Below are 19,945 nucleotides of genomic sequence, written 5' to 3' on the forward strand. Positions count from 1 at the left end.
TTTTTCTTTCTTTCTTTCTTTCTTTCTTTCTTTCTTTCTTTCTTTCTGCCTTTCTTTCTTTCTTCTTCTTCTTCTTCTCTTTCTTCTTCTTCTTTTGATTTTATTGGCGATTATGCATGATGTTTTCCAAGCCTCAATATTATATGTTAAACTAATTTGTTGGCACATAATAGTATCTTAGCCATACAAATACAATATCAATATCTTCTTATTGCCCGTTATTACTGAAGCAATTATACCTTCTATGGAGAGGTGGTAAGAGACGAATATGGAGGCGAGAGGGGCAAGTACACTTCATTTCTTTGCATGTACCATTAATTAATTGTCATGTAGCGGTGTCTGAATCCACCTCAGTCATGGGTTTGTTTTAAATACTATATATTTTAATATTGCTTTGACAGTGTTGAAAAAGTAGTCATTCCAGGCATATATTTATTTAATTATTTGCAAAAAATCGCCTTTTTATGACTTTGAGCCCCTGCCTCTCTAACATCCTCTGCACGTCCCGCTCCTTTACTTAAGTAAAAGTGCCAACACAGCAATGTAAAAATACTCTTTTACAAGTAAAAGTCCTCCATGAAAAATCCCACTGCAGTAAAACTATATAATTATTATCAGCTTGATGTAGTTAAAGTATTGCAGTAAAAGTAGTGGTTTGGTCCATCTGACTGATATATTATTATATATGACATCATTAGATTATTAATACTGAAGCATCAGTGTTAGAGCAGCATGTTACTGTTGTAGCTGCTGAAGGTGGAGCTAGTTTGAACTACTTTATATACAGTTAGCTAGTTTAGTCCAGTGGTTCCCAACCAAGGAGTCGGGCCCCTCCAAAGGGTCACCAGATAAATCTGAGGGGTCGTGAGATGATTAATGGGAGAGGAAAGAAGAAAAAACAAAGTTCTGATACACAAATCTGTTCTCAGTGTTTGGACTTTTTCTCTGATCTTTGGTCTTTTTGGTGAAATATTGGATCATTTGAACATTTATTGAAATGAAACCATGTGAGAAGTTTAGAGGGAAAAATCACTATTTGGTGGAGCTGTTAACAACTCATAGACATCTGAAATGTGACCCCGACTACACACTGCTTTTTGTAAGACGTCAAAAGTCAAAAAGGTTGGAAACCACTGGTTTCATCTTTAACAATGTGTTTGTCATATTATCCATTGTGTCAAATCTTCATCTGAAAAGTAATTAAAGCTGTCAAATAAATGTAGTGGAGTAGAAAGTACAATATTTCCCTCTCTCTCCTCTCCACTCCCTCTGAACCACCTTTACTGCCTCTGCATAAGATATACCCATGTTCACTCTTCACACACTATGTACACATCCACGATTAACACATTTCATCTCTGCCCCGTCCTCACATTTTCCATATTCATGATCACCGTCACACCTTCCACACTTTTGTGTCCCTTTACACCCTACTGCAATATATCCATATTTTTGGCATTTGAAACATCTCAACAGTGGCAGGACATACGGCTTACATTGTAAATCCCACTGTCACTTTATCAGGCAAAACCATCTTTTGGAAATCCAGCAACACTGATAAACTATCAACCCTCTCACCTTCCCTTCTTGCTTACAGACGTTTAATACCAATAACTTTACCACCTCTTATGCCTGACCTTAAATCCTCCAATTTTTCCTCCACTGGGATACCATATATAACACTCACAAAGGGCCCATCAACTGTCTTGGCTTTCTCCACCATTTCGTTGCACACCTCACTCAACCTCATCACTTTCTCTCTCTGCTCCTTGTCTTTACACTTAATTAACAAGCTGCCATCACCCAACACTTTCACTATCAAAATTTTGCCAATTTTCTCCTTCAACCCGCAAGTCAATGACACCAAACTAATATACCTTACATCATTTCCCTCCTTGAACCTCAAGATTAGTTTAAACCCCTCATTCTCAACAACCCTCCACAACGCAATGTAATATTGCATTATGGAAGATAAATTGCCATCCAATCATATAGAGCTGATACAGATAATTATAGTTATCCCTAAAATGTATGCACTTTATGGATGTTTTGCCCTCAGTATAGAATAGTTGTATTCTATGTAATTTGCTCTTAAATTCAATAAGACGTAATACAGTGAAAAATGTCAAGCATGTGATTAAAGAATTATGAACATCAGTGGAAGAGGAGGCAGAAGGAAGAACAGGGTAGTAACAGTATTTACAAAGTAATGAGTGCAAGCAGAGGAAGCAGCTCTTTAGTGAGTTAGTGGCTCTTAAAAGAGCCGTTGTGGTTGGTGGATCAGCAGACAGTTTAAGCTCTCTCTCCACGGATGCGGCGGGCCAGCTGGATGTCTTTGGGCATGATGGTGACCCTCTTGGCGTGGATGGCGCACAGGTTGGTGTCCTCGAACAGACCGACCAGGTAAGCCTCGCTGGCCTCCTGCAGAGCCATGACAGCGGAGCTCTGGAAGCGCAGGTCGGTCTTGAAGTCCTGAGCGATCTCCCTCACCAGGCGCTGGAAGGGCAGCTTGCGGATCAGCAGCTCAGTGGATTTCTGGTAACGACGGATCTCTCTCAGAGCCACGGTACCAGGCCTGTAACGATGGGGCTTCTTGACGCCGCCGGTGGCCGGGGCGCTCTTACGAGCAGCCTTGGTGGCCAGCTGCTTCCTGGGAGCTTTGCCTCCGGTGGATTTACGAGCGGTCTGCTTGGTTCTTGCCATCGCTTCTTCTTTCTCTGATCAGGAGAAAATAATACTGAGAAGAAGAGTCACGCTGCTCTTAAAGTGTCGGAGCGGCTGCGTAACTGTGACGCTGCTTCAGACCTCCGGGTCCTGATTGGTGAGCGGCTCCTCCCGGAGCTCAGCACCGCCTAGAGGAGCGACCCACCGCCTGAACCTCCGCTCCTTATTGGGGGAAAGCTTCATAGCGGGCTGCGCTGCTGGAGCCTCTTTTCTGGTTGGTCCGGCATCAACCGTCCCGCGCTCGCGGAAATATAAAGGAGGGTTTTCACCGGTTGAGTCATATTCTCTTTGAGATCAAACTCGAGAAGAACCCAAAAATGAGTGGCAGAGGAAAAACCGGAGGCAAAGCCCGCGCTAAGGCAAAGACCCGCTCCTCCAGGGCTGGGCTCCAGTTCCCCGTCGGTCGTGTTCACAGGCATCTGCGTAAAGGCAACTATGCTCAGCGTGTCGGTGCCGGAGCCCCCGTCTACCTGGCGGCTGTGCTGGAGTACCTGACCGCTGAGATCCTGGAGTTGGCTGGAAACGCTGCCCGCGACAACAAGAAGACCAGGATCATCCCCCGTCATCTGCAGCTGGCTGTCCGCAACGACGAGGAGCTTAACAAGCTGCTTGGCGGAGTGACCATCGCTCAGGGTGGCGTGCTGCCCAACATCCAGGCTGTCCTGCTGCCCAAGAAGACCGAGAAGCCCGCCAAGAAGTAAATCTGGACCTGGCTGACTGCTGAAAACAAACCAAAGGCTCTTTTAAGAGCCACACACTCCTGATAAAGAGCAAAAATCCTCGTCTCTGATGAAACTCTGTTGAAAATACAATCCATACATTATGTTGATGGCTAATGTCTCAAATATAAACATACACTCAAAACAAACAAATAAATAATGGTTGAATTAAATAATGTTGGTTGTGTTGCCAACAAGATCAGCAGTCAACGTTTAAAGTTATATAATCTAGTTTTAAGGTGTACACTTAACAATGGGAAGATTATATATTGGAATGAAATTTACACACATTGTTGGAAACTAATTATACTGGTGTAACATGGAGATTTGCTGACCAGCTCCAAAAAAGCCTCTTTAAGAGACACTCAGCTCTGAAACAGTGATTCTGATAAAAACTGGTAAAAGCTAGTCTAGGTCAAACAATGGTTCAGAAAGGAGGGTACTTGTAAGGTTAAATATTGCTGTAAAACATCAGGAGGAAATCATTTTGATGTGTTTTCAAATCACTTCATCAAATCTGTTCACCCAATTATGAAATTGTCATAATAGTAATACATTTGCAGTTCAATGTTGTCCTGAGTGATTTCCTGTATTTGATGCTGCTCGGTACTCATAGTAAATTATTTATCACTAAATAATACTGAGAGTATGAGATTGAAACAGAATGTCTGAGTTGATACCATATTAATAACTGCAGTAACTTATTTTTACACATGATAAATACAAAAGTCAGTTTTATCAATTAATGTAGCTTATAAAACACTATATGGTTGAAATATCTTCTAATTGGGATGATGCTCTTTAGATAAGTTGTGTGGCTCTTAAAAGAGCCTTTGATCAGGTTCACATGTTCAGATTGATGACAGCTCACTTCTTCTTGGGTGCTGCCTTCTTGGCTTTGGGCTTGGCCACCTTCTTTGCGGGAGCTTTCTTGGCTGCAGGAGCCTTTTTCACCACTTTCTTGGGACTCTTGGCGGCCTTCTTGGGGCTCTTGGCTGCTTTCTTGGCCGCTGCGGGCTTCTTGACCTTCTTGGGGGATTTCTTTGCGGCTGCTGTCTTCTTGGCTGCCGCTGTCTTGGGCTTCTTAGCTGCGGGTTTCTTGGGGCTCTTGGCGGGCTTCTTGGCTTTAGGAGCAGCTTTCTTTGCGGGCTTCTTGGCCTTAGTCTCAACCTTCTTGCTCATCTTGAACGAGCCGGAGGCGCCGGTCCCCTTGGTCTGGACCAGAGTCCCCTTGGCCACCAGGCTCTTGATGGCGGTCTTGACGCGGGCCTTGTTCTTCTCCACATCGTAGCCTCCGGCAGCCAGAGCCTTCTTCAGGGCGGCTGCAGACACGCCGCTCCGCTCCTTGGATGCGGCCACAGTTTTCACGATCAGCTCGCTGACGCTGGGGCCAGTCTTCTTCGGCTTGGAAACCTTCTTTTTGACGACTTTAGCCGGAGCGGCGGCTGCGGGAGCTGGAGCAACTTCTGCCATTATTTCCTCTGAGTTCAGATCCGACACGAAACAAACGGAGAGTCTGAGTTGACTGTTGGAGAGTCTGAGGCAGGAAGCTGTACTTAAACACACCATGAGAACCATGGAGACTCAGCCCAACTGCTGTCTTACTCCGTGCAGCGTCAAAGTCTGACACTTGTGTTTTCTCTTAGTGATAAAAGACTAAAAAATCAGTGTGGGACAAGTGTTGAAGGCTCACATAAAGGCAGCAGATAGCGGACTTGTGTCTCTTCATATTTAAGTCATGTAGAGCTCTGATGTTCTCTGTATTTTCTTTGTGGAGCGAACAAACCTCACCTGATCACCGCCGTGGACAGCGCTGCTCAGCGTCTTTTCTCTCTCATTTCTCTCCTAAAATACTATAAAATACATCCGAGCTTCACCAAAAGCAGTTTTTCAGCTGTCTCACATGTTTGTTCACAGACTCAAAGTAAAAACATCCATCTGTTGATCATCAGTTTGTAATAAAATGAAGCGATTCTGGTCGCAGCAAACACACTCCTGATACAGTTTAGCCAGACGTCCTGTCAGAGCTGCTCTATGGCTGTGGACATTTCTTCTCTTATTCTGAGGACTATTTTGAATAGAAATAATTTGCAACACTGTTCTCTGTGCTATTTGTGTGTATCATACTTCATATTAATGGTTATTAATTATTGTTAATGTACTAATTCATTAATACAGCCATCAATGACAGCTGTCTGTGGGAGTGTGGTCAAAGGTACATTGTTACACTGATTGAAGAAAATAACTACGGTTCAGTTTGTGTTTTGCCTCAGTATTTCAGTTACAATTATTTTATGTGTCCTGCTGATGGTAAAAGGGAAGACTTTCACTGACATTCAAGGTTATAATTTCCTTAAGATTATTTTAAAAATTCTGGCATTGATATCCATATAAAACCTTTCTTGGGGCCACTAGGCAAAATAACAAGGCCTCAGGCCCTTTAAGATTAAACAGAGGATATACATTAAGTGAATTTAAATGAAACAGCACTGCTGATATGTTGATATATGTCAAAAGATATTATATTTACATTTTGTTAACATGTAAACAATACAAATCATTTTAAAAATAGTGCAAAAGCTCATAACCTAAACCCCTTCTGACCTTATTTTTCCCCACTAATTATAAGTTTGAACAAGACATTAATATTTTTTCTTTCCCCTCTGCAATGTAGAAATGAGGTCAAAACTCATTTTTCCAGTTGGCTCACATGTTTGTTCACAGACTCAAAGTAAAAACATCCTTCTGTTGATCATCAGTTTATAATAAAATGAAGCGATTCTGGTCGCAGCAAACACACTGATGAAGCTCATGATGCAGTTTAGCCAGACTTCCTGTAAGGATTATTTTTAATAGAAATAATCTGCAACACTGTTCTCTGAAGTCAGTGCAACATGTGTGTATTACACTTCTTATTTATGTTTTTACTGTTAATGAACAAACACACTGACAAATAAATGACAGCACAGTAACATGGAACCAGTCAGTCTGTTATTATGTAAGAAGTAACAACTAGATTATTGCACCATCATTGTTGAATTGTAACATCGTTCGATGACTGTCTCGCCGCAATTTTTATTTACAGTTATTTTTCTGTGTATTCTGCTGGTGTTGACTTTCAATGAAATTCATATTAATGTCCTTCAAAACTCTGAGTACAAGAGTGTTTTACGGACTCTACCAAACTGAGACAAACTACCTGGCACTGTTTAATATGCATAATATATACTGTATATTTGCATATTCATGAAACATGTTTATTTTAAGAGGAAATGATAAAATAAAATAGTTTGAAGTGTTTCCTGAAACGCATTTTCCATTTGATTCATCATGTGAAAAGAAAAGGTTTTTCTTTCCCCCAGGTATAAATCATTTTATGAGACCCTCCCCCTCCGGAGACCCAGTAATTCATTTTTGTCCTCTCTAGCGGACATTAAGTTTTTGCTCATATTTCTCATACTATACATGACATATCATGTGGGGGGTATGACCTTGCATCTCAACGAAAATATAGCATTATAGTTCATGCCCTTTGTGGGTAATTATATGTACAAAATTATCACACTCATGACATTTATTTTCCTTCTCATCAATAGAAACAGTTCCTGGAAGTTCCCATTAATTAAGGTGCCCATGAATTCTCTTTAGCTATTATTTTCATGTATATATGACTCTAGGGTACACATTTACATAATATTCTACATCTAATTAGAAGTGTGAAAAGCATCATTGGCGTTTAGTGTTAAGTATTCTTATATGTACACATTTCAAGAATCTCATTTTCCTTATTTGTCAGCCATATTGTAAGGACAGCTTGATCTTCAGAGGGAGCGGGCGGCTCTAAGAGGAACCATTGGGTTGAAGCTCATTGGGCAGCAGAGATGTTTACTTGGAGCTGGTGTACTTGGTGACGGCCTTGGTGCCCTCAGACACGACGTGTTTGGCCAGCTCACCGCACAGCTGCAGGCAAAGGAGTTCATGATGCCCATGGCCTTTGAGGAGATACTGGTGTTGAGGTGGACCTGCTTCAGGACCTTGTACACGTAGATGGTGTAGCTCTCCTTCCTGCTCTTTATCTTCTTGCCTCCTTTGCCGGCAGTCTTGGTCTAGTGTTTTCTTGGAGCTCTCCTTGGGCGCTGACTTTGCTGGTTCAGGCATTTCGTTACTATGCAACTCAACAGCAATGAACATGTTAAACAGAACATTTGTTCTGTCTTCTTATCAGCTTGTCAGTCATAATCTGTAAAGCACTATACACTAGACGAAAGGTACTATGCAAATTTCATGTTACCATGAATTTCATTTCATCATTTCTGCAACTATCCATGCAATATTTCAGTAATATTAAAATACTAAAGCTGAGGGTCTGTTTTCAACCAACAGCGGGATGTTAACTGTCAGGTTAACTTGCCAAATATCGCAGAAAAAGACAAAATGGAGGGAAAAAATCAAAAAGGAAGAGATCACCCTGCTTAGGGAAAAACTACGTGGGCGAAGCTGCTGAGTTTGGCGCCGCCCAGCAAAGTTGCCGCCACCTGTCCTCTCTTACGTCCGCAGACACGCTTTAAATACAGAAGCTCAACTAAAATGTTTCATACTCGACTCTTAACTCGTCAGAGACAAGATCAGTAAAAATGAGCGGAAGAGGCAAGGGAGGTAAAGGACTCGGTAAAGGAGGCGCCAAGCGTCACCGTAAAGTCCTCCGTGATAACATCCAGGGAATCACTAAACCCGCCATCCGCCGTCTGGCTCGCCGCGGCGGAGTCAAGCGTATCTCCGGTCTGATCTACGAGGAGACTCGCGGTGTGCTGAAGGTGTTCCTGGAGAACGTGATCCGTGATGCCGTCACCTACACCGAGCACGCCAAGAGAAAGACCGTGACCGCCATGGACGTGGTTTACGCACTGAAGAGGCAGGGCCGCACCCTGTACGGCTTCGGAGGTTAAACCTGATCCTGACCCGTTGATACCGAAACACAAAGGCTCTTTTAAGAGCCGCCCACCTTCTCTAAGAGATGTCCTATGACTGATTAATAGACATATGTGATTATGTATGAACACATAACCTGTATGTAATGTTTCTTTCAACTTGTATTCATGCTCCAACTCATGTAAGAGCTTAATTGATGACCATTAACACAATTATTAATACTTTGTGTATATAACTATAGACTTAACTTTTTGGGTGACCAGGTTGTGAAAACACTCTGTCCTCTCAAAATAAATGTGAGGTGATTAACAGGGTTACAAAAGTTCTGCTACATGTGCATTTTTGGACTTTCCATTGATGCTTTTGTTGCAAGCAAAAAAATTGTAATCACTGGTTGAAACTATGAATTGTATTCCACAATTCATGTAAATGCACAATATTAACATGATGAACACAATAGTAGCATAAAAATAAAAACAATGTAAAGTACAATACTAGTGCATTTACTTTAATTTAGTTACTTCCAGTCACTGAGAATGGGGCTAGAAGTCATATATATATTCCAGAAGAATTATATAATTATCTTGTAATTATGAGGAATTATCTTTCATTACTACTATGCATAGCATAAAGAGAAATTGAGATATTTAATTACTGTTAGCTCTACGGTACATTTAACAAGAATATGGTATTTAACTTTGCTAATTAAAATAACATGCACATCGAGCCTGCACACCTGCATGTCATACAGCACCTTGCCTTGCCTCACCATTCACTGTGCATCATAATAGTTAAGTGCAATCATGGCAAAAAAAAAACAGAAAATCAGTTCAAATAACTTCACTATATATATACTGTATACATAAAAGTACTTCAAAATCTGTAATTAACACAAACACTGTGATTTAAAGGCAATTAAAAGCTTACAGCATCTGATTTTACCTGAATTGGTAATTAACAACTTCTTTATCTCAAACTCTACAAACAGAGAGAACAGAAAGATGATTTATCGCCTTCTTTTGTTGTAGTAAATTTCTCTTAACATTATTATTCCCCAATTTTTTGCTTTGCATGTCTTGTATTATGTGTTTCTGTGTCATATATTTTAAATAGTCGCTGACAATGTAGTATGACATGCTGCATGCTATTTTTTATTTATTTATTTTTAACTAACATTAATATTCTGTTCTTTCTTATTATTGCGTATTATTTATTGTATTGTTGTTCCAGGGACTACAAATGAAGAAGTTCCTCTTGGCTAACTGGCACATTTACAGCCATGACTATTAATATGCATTTTCATTGTTAAATAAGACGATGACTAAATAAATAAAAGTTATCGAGTTAATTCAATAATAATTTTACTAGTACACTGTACACCTACAAAAGTTATTTCATTTCTTGTAAATGCAGAAGGCTTCCTGTTTGTCAACTTAATGCATTTGTAGTTAATACAACCGTTACGGGTAAAATCCATTTTAATATAGATGGTGTTTCACAGAAATGTCTATTATAGGGAACATAAACAAATATAAACAGATACGTTGACATAAAAATTAGTTTTGACCTCATTTCTACATTACAGAGGGGTAAGAAAAAATATTAATGTCTTGTTAAAACTTATAATTAGTAGGAAAAAATAAGGTCAGAAGGGGTTTAGATTAGGAGCTTTTGCACTATTTTTAAAATGATTTGTATTGTTAACAAAAGGTAAATATAATATCTTTTGACATATATCAATATATCAGCAGTGCTGTTTCATTTAAATTCACTTAATGTATATCCTCTGTTTAATTTTAAAGGGCCTGAGGCCTTGTTATTTTGAGTAGTGGCCCCAAGAAAGGTTTCAACACTACCCTTTTTTTCTAATCAAAAGGTTTTATATGGATATCAATGCCAGAATTTTTAAAATAATCTTGAATCTTGAAAGTCTTTTACCATCAGCAGAACACATAAGATAACTGTAACTGAAATACTGAGGCAAAACACAAACTGAACCGTAGTTATTTTCTTCAATCAGTGTAACAATGTACCTTTGACCACACTCCCACAGACAGCTGTCATTGATGGCTGTATTAATGAATTAGTACATTAACAATAATTAATAACCATTAATATGAAGTATGATACACACAAATAGCACAGAGAACAGTGTTGCAGATTATTTCTATTAAAAATAGTCTTCAGAATAAGAGAAGAAATGTCCGCAGCCATAGAGCAGCTCTGACAGGACGTCTGGCTAAACTGTATCAGGAGTGTGTTTGCTGCGACCAGAATCGCTTCATTTTATTACAAACTGATGATCAACAGACGGATGTTTTTACTTTGATTCTGTGAACAAACATGTGAGACAGCTCGAAAACTGCTTTTGGTGAAGCTCCGATGTATTTTATAGTATTTTAGGAGAGAAATGAGAGAGAAAAGCGGCTGAGCAGCGCTGTCCACGGCGGTGATCAGGTGAGGTTTGTTCGCTCCACAAAGAAAAAGCAGAGAGCATCAGAGCTCTACATGACTTAAATATGAAGAGACACAAGTCCGCTATCTGCTGCCTTCATGTGAGCCTTCAACACTTGTCCCACACTGATTTTTTTAGTCTTTTATCACTAAGAGAAAACACAAGTGTCAGACATTGACGCTGCACGGAGTAAGACAGCAGTTGGGCTGAGTCTCCACGGTTCTCATGGTGTGTTTAAGTGCAGCTTCCTGCCTCAGACTCTCCAACAGTCAACTCAGACTCTCCGTTTGTTTCGTGTCGGATCTGAACTCAGAGGAAATAATGGCAGAAGTTGCTCCAGCTCCCGCCGCCGCCGCTCCGGCTAAAGTCGCGAAGAAGAAGGTCTCCAAGCCGAAGAAGACTGGCCCCAGCGTCAGCGAGCTGATCGTGAAAACTGTGGCCGCATCCAAGGAGCGGAGCGGCGTGTCTGCAGCCGCCCTGAAGAAGGCTCTGGCTGCCGGAGGCTACGATGTGGAGAAGAACAAGGCCCGCGTCAAGACCGCCATCAAGAGCCTGGTGGCCAAGGGGACTCTGGTCCAGACCAAGGGGACCGGCGCCTCCGGATCCTTCAAGATGAGCAAGAAGGTTGAGACTAAGGCCAAGAAGCCCGCAAAGAAAGCCGCTCCTAAAGTCAAGAAGCCCGCCAAGAGCCCCAAGAAACCCGCAGCTAAGAAGCCCAAGACAGCGGCAGCCAAGAAGACAGCAGCCGCAAAGAAATCCCCCAAGAAGGTCAAGAAGCCCGCAGCGGCCAAGAAAGCAGCCAAGAGCCCCAAGAAGGCCGCCAAGAGTCCCAAGAAGGTGGTGAAAAAGGCTCCTGCAGCCAAGAAAGCTCCCGCAAAGAAGGTGGCCAAGCCCAAAGCCAAGAAGGCAGCACCCAAGAAGAAGTGAGCTGTCATCAATCTGAACATGTGAACCTGATCAAAGGCTCTTTTAAGAGCCACACAATTTATCTGAAGAGCATCATCCCAATTAATACATGTGATATAAAGTACATTGATTAATACAATTGATATGTTTATTTCTCATGGGGTAAAATGGTAAGTGACTGCAGTTATTAATATGGCACCAATTTATAATCATATTCTGCTAACTTAACTGCTATCTCATACTCTCAGTATCATTTAGTGATAAATAGTTTACTCTGAGCAGCATCAAATACAGAAAATAACTCAGGATGACATTGTAAATATATTGTGACAAATTAATTATGATTAATATGTTAGATGAACAGATTACACCATAACAATAACTGATATGGAGACAAATCAAAATATTTCCTCTTGGTGTGTACAGCAATATTTAATCTTATTATGATCCATGACTGTACAAATACCATCTTTATAAATCATTGTTTGACCAAGCTTGACTTTGTACCTTTTACCAGTTTTTAAATCAGAATCACTGGTTACAGAGCTGAGTGTCTCTTAAAGAGGCTTTTTTGGAGCTGGTCAGCAAATCTTCAGATCAATGATGTGTATGAATTTCATACAGACTATAGACATTAAGTGAATTTTAAACCTGAGTAGTTATAATCTTTTAATAGTCTGATATTGTTAGCAATATAACAAACATCACCTAATATATCATTTTGTTGTGAATGCAGTTTATTTCTACATATTAACATTAATGCTAACAAGTTGTGTTTTCAACAGAGTATCAGAGACATGAGGATGTGTGCTCTTTATCAGGAGTGTGTGGCTCTTAAAAGAGCCTTTGGTTGGTTTTCCAGCAGTCAGCCAGGTCCAGATTTACTTCTTGGCGGGCTTCTCGGTCTTCTTGGGCAGCAGGACAGCCTGGATGTTGGGCAGCACGCCACCCTGAGCGATGGTCACTCCGCCAAGCAGCTTGTTAAGCTCCTCGTCGTTACGGACAGCCAGCTGCAGGTGACGGGGGATGATCCTGGTCTTCTTGTTGTCGCGAGCAGCGTTTCCAGCCAACTCCAGGATCTCAGCGGTCAGGTACTCCAGCACAGCCGCCAGGTAGACGGGGGCTCCGGCACCGACACGCTCGGCATAGTTGCCTTTGCGCAGCAGCCTGTGAACACGGCCGACGGGGAACTGAAGCCCGGCCCTGGAGGAGCGGGTCTTTGCCTTAGCGCGGGCTTTGCCTCCGGTTTTTCCTCTGCCACTCATTTTTAGGTTCTTCTCGAGTTTGATCTCAAAGAAAATATGAGTCAACCGGTGAAAATCCTCCTTTATATTTCCGCGTAGCGCGGGACGGTTGACGCCGGACCAACCAGAAAAGAGGCTCTAGCGGCGCAGCAGAGGGCGGCCCGCTATGAAGCTTTTCCCCCAATAAGGAGCGGAGGTTTAGGCGGTGGGTCGCTCCTCTAGGCGGTGCTGAGCTCCAGGAGGAGCCGCTCACCAATCAGGACCCGGAGGTCTGAAGCAGCGTCACAGTTACGCAGCCGCTCCGACACTTTAAGAGCAGCGTGACTCTTCTGCTCACTATTATTTTCTCCTGATCAGAGAAAGAAGAAGCGATGGCAAGAACCAAGCAGACCGCTCGTAAATCCACCGGAGGCAAAGCCCCCAGGAAGCAGCTGGCCACCAAGGCTGCCCGTAAGAGCGCCCCGGCCACCGGCGGTGTCAAGAAGCCCCATCGTTACAGGCCCGGTACCGTGGCTCTGAGAGAGATCCGTCGTTACCAGAAATCCACTGAGCTGCTGATCCGCAAGCTGCCCTTCCAGCGCCTGGTGAGGGAGATCGCTCAGGACTTCAAGACCGACCTGCGCTTCCAGAGCTCTGCTGTCATGGCTCTGCAGGAGGCCAGCGAGGCTTACCTGGTCGGTCTGTTCGAGGACACCAACCTGTGCGCCATCCACGCCAAGAGGGTCACCATCATGCCCAAAGACATCCAGCTGGCCCGCCGCATCCGTGGAGAGAGAGCTTAAACTGTCTGCTGATCCACCAACCACAACGGCTCTTTTAAGAGCCACTAACACTCACAGAGTAACATGTCCTGCTATTAGTTCATCATTTTATATTTGTACATCTATCATATTTTATTTGTGAGAATATTCAAAAACAATGTGTGTAATTCTCCTCTGAAATACATCCATTCAGAAGTATAAAATTATAGTAACATGTCATGGTTGAGAGAAAGATTGACATGTACAAGATTACTGGACTTAATGCACTTTGATCTTTTTGCACTTTACTGTTAATGTAAATTACTTTTTTTTTGTAAATTTTAATCATGAAATTCAATAGATTTTTTTTTTTTGTGACATACAAAATATAACTAAAGCTTATGTAACAGCCAAGTATACAGTGATAATATGTAGTATAATTACACAAAATCTGTGTAAATAGTTATAACTTGACATGCTATTCCTCCAGGGTCAATATGTGGAACGTTTGAGTCTCAGTTTCTGTCCACTTCTGTGAGTCTCCCCTATATATGATGTCTCCCACTTTAAACTCCTCCTTTTGTTGCTGTACTCCATGGGAGAGGTAAGTGACACTGGTCTTTCTGTTAAATTACGGTCATAAATGTACTTGTTAGCTTAAATTTATTGTGCAGTATGCTACCGTATTCCTATTTCATTTCATTTGTGCAGGAGCTCAAGTTACATATCACAATTGACTGGAGGATTATTTACTTCTGTAAGAATAAACGGTGATTGCCTCCAAAGATATGCTGGTTTTAGCCTCTTCATCAAAACACAACACAAACAACGCTAGATACCACCGATTACATTTATACTGTATAAAACATTTCAAAAAGTTAAAATTGAAAGTGCTCCTCAATCTATATATGTACATTTTCTTTAAATAAAAAAAAATCAAGATACTTGCTTGATTTTATTAATTTGATTATTGTACTGTGTTACCAATGCAAGTGGTCTAACAGATGTCATTTTCTAAATATAGTTTTGTGTCAGTTTTTATCCCCTTTCTTATTATTTAAGTTACTATTTTTTGCATTGCTTCAAACATTTCTGTGATCACTAACATCCACAGGAAGGGATTAGACACAATGTTGACATGGTGTTTATTTGACATATTTGATTGCACAGAAAACTCCTCTTGCTCTCTCATATTTTAAAAACTCACATATCAAAGTGTCATTTTTAGATGCATTTTATAGCTGACAGAAGCTGCTGTCTGGATTTCAGCTTGATATGACAATAGACTAAAAAAAATATGGATGCAGTCACCGTGGCGTCACCCATTGGTTTATGGACTGCAGTCTTGAAATTTCGAGTTTTGCGATTTGACCCTCGCCATCTTGGATTTGACCGTTGCCATGTTTGATTTATGGAGCCAGAAGTGACCATGTTTGGACGAGAGGGTGGAACTGACCATAGCACTAGCTGGGTTAGCACGGTGCATTTACAATCTATGGTTAACAGTGATAATGCTAATGCTAACACTAGCACTAATTTCCACTAGCGAAAAACAGGGCTAAAACCATTCAAACAAAATGTACTCACTCGAAAAACTGAACAGCCGACTCCTTAGAGGGTCTTTTATCACAACCAAATACTGACTTTATAAGGCAACAAATATTACAATTAACTTTCATTAACTTAAAACACACTGTGAAATAGCAGTAGCTACACCTATACTCTATGAATCTGGGGTTACGCGATGGTTACGTTACGTAATCAACGTTGTCACCATGGTAGCGACTTGTCAATCACAACTTAGCCACGCCCTAAAGCATACGCTGCTTTATCGTCTATTTCACTCTAAATGGGGCCATAATTTACTAAATGAACATCATGCTGTATTGAAGAAGACTTGAAACTAGTGATTGAGACCATGAACTCATTAGGAAACTGTTTACTGAGGTAATAAATCAAGTGAGAAGATCAAAGATGTGTATTAAACAACATATAATTATAATTAAAATATTTCGGCCTGTAAATCAAATTATTGAGGCAGAAATAAAAGTCACAGTCATTTAATCTCCATTTATTTTTTGTATATTAATTGCGTTGTAAAAATCAACATGGATTGTATTTCATGAAAACATTATGGTCAAAATATATAGTAAATCCGTATTAAGGTCAATGGACTCGTGTGAGTCTTAACCATAAACTGTATATAAAAATCTAATTGTAGATTATTGCCCACATTGACACACGCAAAAGTATGCAAATATAATCTGCCCCAGATTAATTTTGCAGATCATTTAAATACAGTAACAAAACCAGTGTTACCACTACACTAAAACCATATACCAGTAGATGAAGTCTATAAATACATGAGATTTGTTTTATTGAGCTCCACAATGCTGCGTCAGAACGTTCATCTCCATCATTGAAATGTGACACTAATTAACAGTTAATACTAGTCAATATTTAGTGTAATATTTAACGTTCTTCCTCCCAATAACCTTTATAGCAGCCACTGACAAATTCTCATATTGGGTGTAGTGTAAAGACTTAAAAACCCCTTGGTCCAACTATTTGTATATAATTTATCTATTCAACTTTAGTCAAAATGTTGATATCTTAGAATACAATCACAACACTTAACATTGAAGAAACCTGTAGACACATTTTGAAGGACTGATTACTCTCAGTTGAAGTTGTGGGTGGTCCTGAAAAGGACCTTTATGTTGTTGGTACAGACAGCGGATTTACTTGGAGCTGGTGTACTTGGTGACGGCCTTGGTGCCCTCAGACACGGCGTGTTTGGCCAGCTCACCGGGCAGCAGCAGACGGACGGCGGTCTGGATCTCCCTGGAGGTGATGGTGGAGCGCTTGTTGTAGTGAGCAAGGCGGGAAGCCTCACCGGCGATGCGCTCAAAGATGTCCCCCACAAAGGAGTTCATGATGCCCATGGCCTTGGAGGAGATGCCAGTGTCGGGGTGGACCTGCTTCAGCACTTTGTACACGTAGATGGCATAGCTCTCCTTGCGGGTCTTTCTCTTCTTCTTGCCGGTCTTGGTGGCTTTAGACACGGCCTTCTTGGAGCCTTTCTTCGGGGCTTTGACTGGATCAGGCATGGTTAGTCGTTGGATTTCCTCAAACGAATAATTATCACATTTCCAAACGGCCTCTATATATCCATCTGATGCAAATTCGACTGCGCCGTTGCTCGAACAGGATTGGTTGACTTCTTGTTAGCTAGACTGAGCATGCGCAACACAAACACCGTCCCAACCTCTGAAGAATGATCTGACCGCCTTTTTACTTACAAACCCACCTCATCTGAAGAGTGCCCACTGTTTATCATATAATATGCTGTACAAAAACCCATAACTATAGAGAAATAAACACATTGTATTTAGATTTAGTACCCCCTAAGCCGATCTGTTTTATTGATCTATGATAAAAATGAATAATAATAAAATCTATGGATAGATTTTATTTCATCAAGTTTTTGGTGCTGTTCTCTGTGGAATAACAGTACTTTCCAAAAATGATGTTAATATGAATTCTATTGATTCTCTTGTGCTGAACCCAGCTGACACATGAAGATCATGTAACCCCATTTATCATCTCAAAACACCTCAGATTTGTTTTGAGAAGTTTTCACAACCTAGTCACCTGAAAATAAAGCTTATTAATAACTTTTAATTATGTTCAAAGCACCAGTAAATGATTTGTCATTAATTAAGCCCTCAATTTCTTCATCTTTATGGTGAGTTGAGCATGAGCACAAGTAGAAAGAAACATTGAAATCATTATATACAAAAGCTATGTACACATATATGTAATCACTAACTTCTTTTGTAACTCCATAAATCATCTCAGATTTATTCTGAAAGAAAGGAGGGTGTTTTCAAAACCTGGTCACCTAAAAACTAAGCCTATTAATAGTTTGTAGTTATATACAGAAAGTGCCTAATGATTTAATTATTAATTAAGCCCTTAATTGCTTATACACTGAGTTAGAGCATAGACACAAAATTGCAAGAAATATTGAGATTATTAGAAGGGGACATCCTCGCTCACTTCAGCGTCATCTTGAGGAGACGACAACTACTCATGACGTATATCACCTCAACTGTTAAATATGTAGAAGTCAGCTCTCAGTATGTAGAACTTTTTAAGTAACAGTTTAAACTCTACAGTTCACACTTAAAATTCATTCATACAATTAATACTTTACATTGTTACTTAATAATTTCTACATAGTGATAGCTGGAAGGAAAACACCTGATAACTGCTCCAATTTTATCATTTGATTATAGATCTATAGCAGCGTCTGTCTGTCACAGAATAAGACACAAAACCCATTAATTTCTGAAAGAACAGAACCGACATAAAGGGACAATAGAAACAGCTGTAGCCTGCAGAATATGAATATGAACAAATAAAATGTTGCTTATTTAGTTTGTGAAAGTCTGACGTGCTTTTCAGGCTCAGGATGATCTTATAGGAGACATGCAGTTGTGCAGCGTCATATTTTCCTGAAGGAGCTGAGATGTCCTTAAACGGAGAAGAAGAAAGGAGAAGCCTCTTGGCTTATGAAGGAAAAAAAGTAACGAGAGTGTTTTTTATGATCTCATGATTCAGTCATTTTCATTTTATGAACAAATATGATCAACTGCTGTTTTGCTTTCATTCTTGCTCCACAAGTAGTTTTGCTGATCCACTGTATTACAACAACAGCCCGACTGCTTACTGTCCCATCAGACCAGCTGACCAATCAATAAACACATTGAATCAAAGGGGTGTTTTGCTGTCCGGTAAAAAAACTTCGGCATTAGATACACCTGTGGTTCCTTGTTCTAAGCTCCTCCAGGAGCCTCCTCTCTCCTCGCTCCTAGTCTCCTCAAGGTGCATTTAAAGGATTGGAAGATCCTCCATGATGGCGGAGTGAGATCGGTTTCCGGGTCATGGAGGAAAGAGGACACAAGGAAACACAGAATTAGCATAATGAAAGGTCAAATGTTGAGGCCAACCGCTTTATGTACCAGCAGGCATGAAAGAGCTTTTCTTTGTTTGAACAAATCAAGAATGGCAAGCCACAATGCTGAAAAGGATTGACTACACATTTTTCCAATGATTTAATGCACAAATGAAAAACATCTCCTTCGAGCCGGAGTTGAACCAGCGACCTAAGGATGACTATCGTTTTCCACCTACAGTCCTCCGCTCTACCAACTGAGCTATCGAAGGAAACGCATCCTGAACCATTGTTCAGGTTTTGCATGGGAACAAAAACTGATGTTTGATTGAATTCATTTTGGGAAAATTTCATCACTATGAGTTGAACATGGAAAACAACCACCTGTATTACATTCAATGTGTCTTTAAAAGGACAATACTCATCACAAACTTACTACCAATCTAGTTAAAGTCATTGAAGAACCACTACACATTGTGAACACAACCCCCCCGGGCTAGGTGATATCAATTTCGACATAGAGGTTGGCCAGGTGTTTACCACCTGACGTGGAAGGGCTTTTTTCAGTCCCAGAAGATGAACCCCATGTGCCTGAAAACCATTGCCTTGAATATTCTTCCAACACTAACAACGTACAAATGAAAAACAGCTCCTTCGAGCCGGAGTTGAACCAGCGACCTAAGGATAACTGCCTTTATCAACCTACAGTCCTCCGCTCTACCAACTGAGCTATCGAAGGTTGGGCCTCCCATAACATCGTTCAGGTTTTGCATCGGAACACAAAATGGTGTTTGACCAAATTTTGTTAGGCAAAACTTCACCATTATGAGCTGAACATGGAAACAGACAACTGTCTTAGCCTATATGAAAAAATTTCATGACAAACGTACTACCGATCTACTTAAATCCCTAGAACAACCACTACACACGGTCAACATGAGCTCTCCCCGGCTAGGTGCTACAACATAGCGCACCATCCGACGTTGAAGGGCTTATTTTAGTCAGAACAGATGAGGCAATGAACCCCACGTGCTGGAAACGCTTGCCTTGATACTCTTCCGATGTTAACAAGGAACAAACACTTCCTTCGAGGAAGAATTGAACCAGCGACTTAAGGATTTCTGCCATTATCAATCTACAGTCCTCTGCTCTCTGAACTGAGCTATCCAGTATATCGTGTACCTTTCTTCAGGTTTTGCATGGGTGCAGACATTGATGTCTAACCAAACTTTGTTTAGTAAGACCTCAACATTAGAACGCGTTAAACG

The 19,945-nt window shown here is 40.8% G+C and overlaps 8 protein-coding genes, 2 non-coding genes and 1 pseudogene across 10 annotated transcripts; 4 read left to right on the top strand and 7 right to left on the bottom strand.

Annotated features, from left to right (window-relative positions):
• Positions 1-2,119: 2,119 nt before the first annotated feature.
• LOC122994884 (histone H3) lies at positions 2,120-2,908 on the bottom strand. Its single transcript, XM_044369650.1, has one exon. It carries the CDS (start codon positions 2,701-2,703, stop codon positions 2,293-2,295), a length of 411 nt encoding a protein of 136 aa, XP_044225585.1. The 5' UTR covers positions 2,704-2,908; the 3' UTR covers positions 2,120-2,292.
• Positions 2,903-3,479, top strand: LOC122994885 (histone H2A-like). Its single transcript, XM_044369651.1, has one exon. The coding sequence runs from the start codon at positions 3,042-3,044 to the stop codon at positions 3,423-3,425; it is 384 nt and encodes a 127-aa protein (XP_044225586.1). The 5' UTR covers positions 2,903-3,041; the 3' UTR covers positions 3,426-3,479.
• A 425-nt stretch (positions 3,480-3,904) lies between these two features.
• LOC122994880 (histone H1-like) lies at positions 3,905-4,968 on the bottom strand. The gene has a single exon (XM_044369646.1). The coding sequence runs from the start codon at positions 4,914-4,916 to the stop codon at positions 4,311-4,313; it is 606 nt and encodes a 201-aa protein (XP_044225581.1). The 5' UTR covers positions 4,917-4,968; the 3' UTR covers positions 3,905-4,310.
• Positions 4,969-6,996: 2,028 nt separating this feature from the next.
• LOC122994897 lies at positions 6,997-7,964 on the bottom strand (annotated as a pseudogene).
• A 69-nt stretch (positions 7,965-8,033) lies between these two features.
• LOC122994895 (histone H4) lies at positions 8,034-8,695 on the top strand. The gene has a single exon (XM_044369660.1). It carries the CDS (start codon positions 8,078-8,080, stop codon positions 8,387-8,389), a length of 312 nt encoding a protein of 103 aa, XP_044225595.1. The 5' UTR covers positions 8,034-8,077; the 3' UTR covers positions 8,390-8,695.
• A 2,391-nt stretch (positions 8,696-11,086) lies between these two features.
• On the top strand, positions 11,087-12,076 carry LOC122994881 (histone H1-like). Its single transcript, XM_044369647.1, has one exon. The coding sequence runs from the start codon at positions 11,149-11,151 to the stop codon at positions 11,752-11,754; it is 606 nt and encodes a 201-aa protein (XP_044225582.1). The 5' UTR covers positions 11,087-11,148; the 3' UTR covers positions 11,755-12,076.
• A 180-nt stretch (positions 12,077-12,256) lies between these two features.
• LOC122994888 (histone H2A-like) lies at positions 12,257-13,012 on the bottom strand. Its single transcript, XM_044369654.1, has one exon. It carries the CDS (start codon positions 12,996-12,998, stop codon positions 12,615-12,617), a length of 384 nt encoding a protein of 127 aa, XP_044225589.1. The 5' UTR covers positions 12,999-13,012; the 3' UTR covers positions 12,257-12,614.
• A 242-nt stretch (positions 13,013-13,254) lies between these two features.
• LOC122994882 (histone H3) lies at positions 13,255-13,960 on the top strand. Its single transcript, XM_044369648.1, has one exon. It carries the CDS (start codon positions 13,349-13,351, stop codon positions 13,757-13,759), a length of 411 nt encoding a protein of 136 aa, XP_044225583.1. The 5' UTR covers positions 13,255-13,348; the 3' UTR covers positions 13,760-13,960.
• Positions 13,961-16,412: 2,452 nt separating this feature from the next.
• LOC122994889 (histone H2B 3-like) lies at positions 16,413-16,866 on the bottom strand. The gene has a single exon (XM_044369655.1). It carries the CDS (start codon positions 16,825-16,827, stop codon positions 16,459-16,461), a length of 369 nt encoding a protein of 122 aa, XP_044225590.1. The 5' UTR covers positions 16,828-16,866; the 3' UTR covers positions 16,413-16,458.
• Positions 16,867-18,860: 1,994 nt separating this feature from the next.
• trnay-gua lies at positions 18,861-18,949 on the bottom strand. Its single transcript is given in 2 exon segments — positions 18,861-18,896; positions 18,913-18,949. It is a non-coding gene; the product is annotated as a tRNA-Tyr (tRNA).
• Positions 18,950-19,327: 378 nt separating this feature from the next.
• trnay-gua lies at positions 19,328-19,416 on the bottom strand. The gene is given in 2 exon segments: positions 19,328-19,363; positions 19,380-19,416. It is a non-coding gene; the product is annotated as a tRNA-Tyr (tRNA).
• Between the last annotated feature and the right edge of the window lie 529 nt (positions 19,417-19,945).

The sequence above is a fragment of the Thunnus albacares genome, chromosome 13, assembly GCF_914725855.1.
Source record: "Thunnus albacares chromosome 13, fThuAlb1.1, whole genome shotgun sequence".
Lineage (NCBI taxonomy): Eukaryota > Metazoa > Chordata > Actinopteri > Scombriformes > Scombridae > Thunnus > Thunnus albacares.

Coding starts and splice junctions, on each gene's coding strand:
- LOC122994884 (XM_044369650.1), bottom strand. CDS start 2,703: ATGGCAAGAACCAAGCAGACCGCTCGTAAATCCACCGGAGGCAAAGCT.
- LOC122994885 (XM_044369651.1), top strand. CDS start 3,042: ATGAGTGGCAGAGGAAAAACCGGAGGCAAAGCCCGCGCTAAGGCAAAG.
- LOC122994880 (XM_044369646.1), bottom strand. CDS start 4,916: ATGGCAGAAGTTGCTCCAGCTCCCGCAGCCGCCGCTCCGGCTAAAGTC.
- LOC122994895 (XM_044369660.1), top strand. CDS start 8,078: ATGAGCGGAAGAGGCAAGGGAGGTAAAGGACTCGGTAAAGGAGGCGCC.
- LOC122994881 (XM_044369647.1), top strand. CDS start 11,149: ATGGCAGAAGTTGCTCCAGCTCCCGCCGCCGCCGCTCCGGCTAAAGTC.
- LOC122994888 (XM_044369654.1), bottom strand. CDS start 12,998: ATGAGTGGCAGAGGAAAAACCGGAGGCAAAGCCCGCGCTAAGGCAAAG.
- LOC122994882 (XM_044369648.1), top strand. CDS start 13,349: ATGGCAAGAACCAAGCAGACCGCTCGTAAATCCACCGGAGGCAAAGCC.
- LOC122994889 (XM_044369655.1), bottom strand. CDS start 16,827: ATGCCTGATCCAGTCAAAGCCCCGAAGAAAGGCTCCAAGAAGGCCGTG.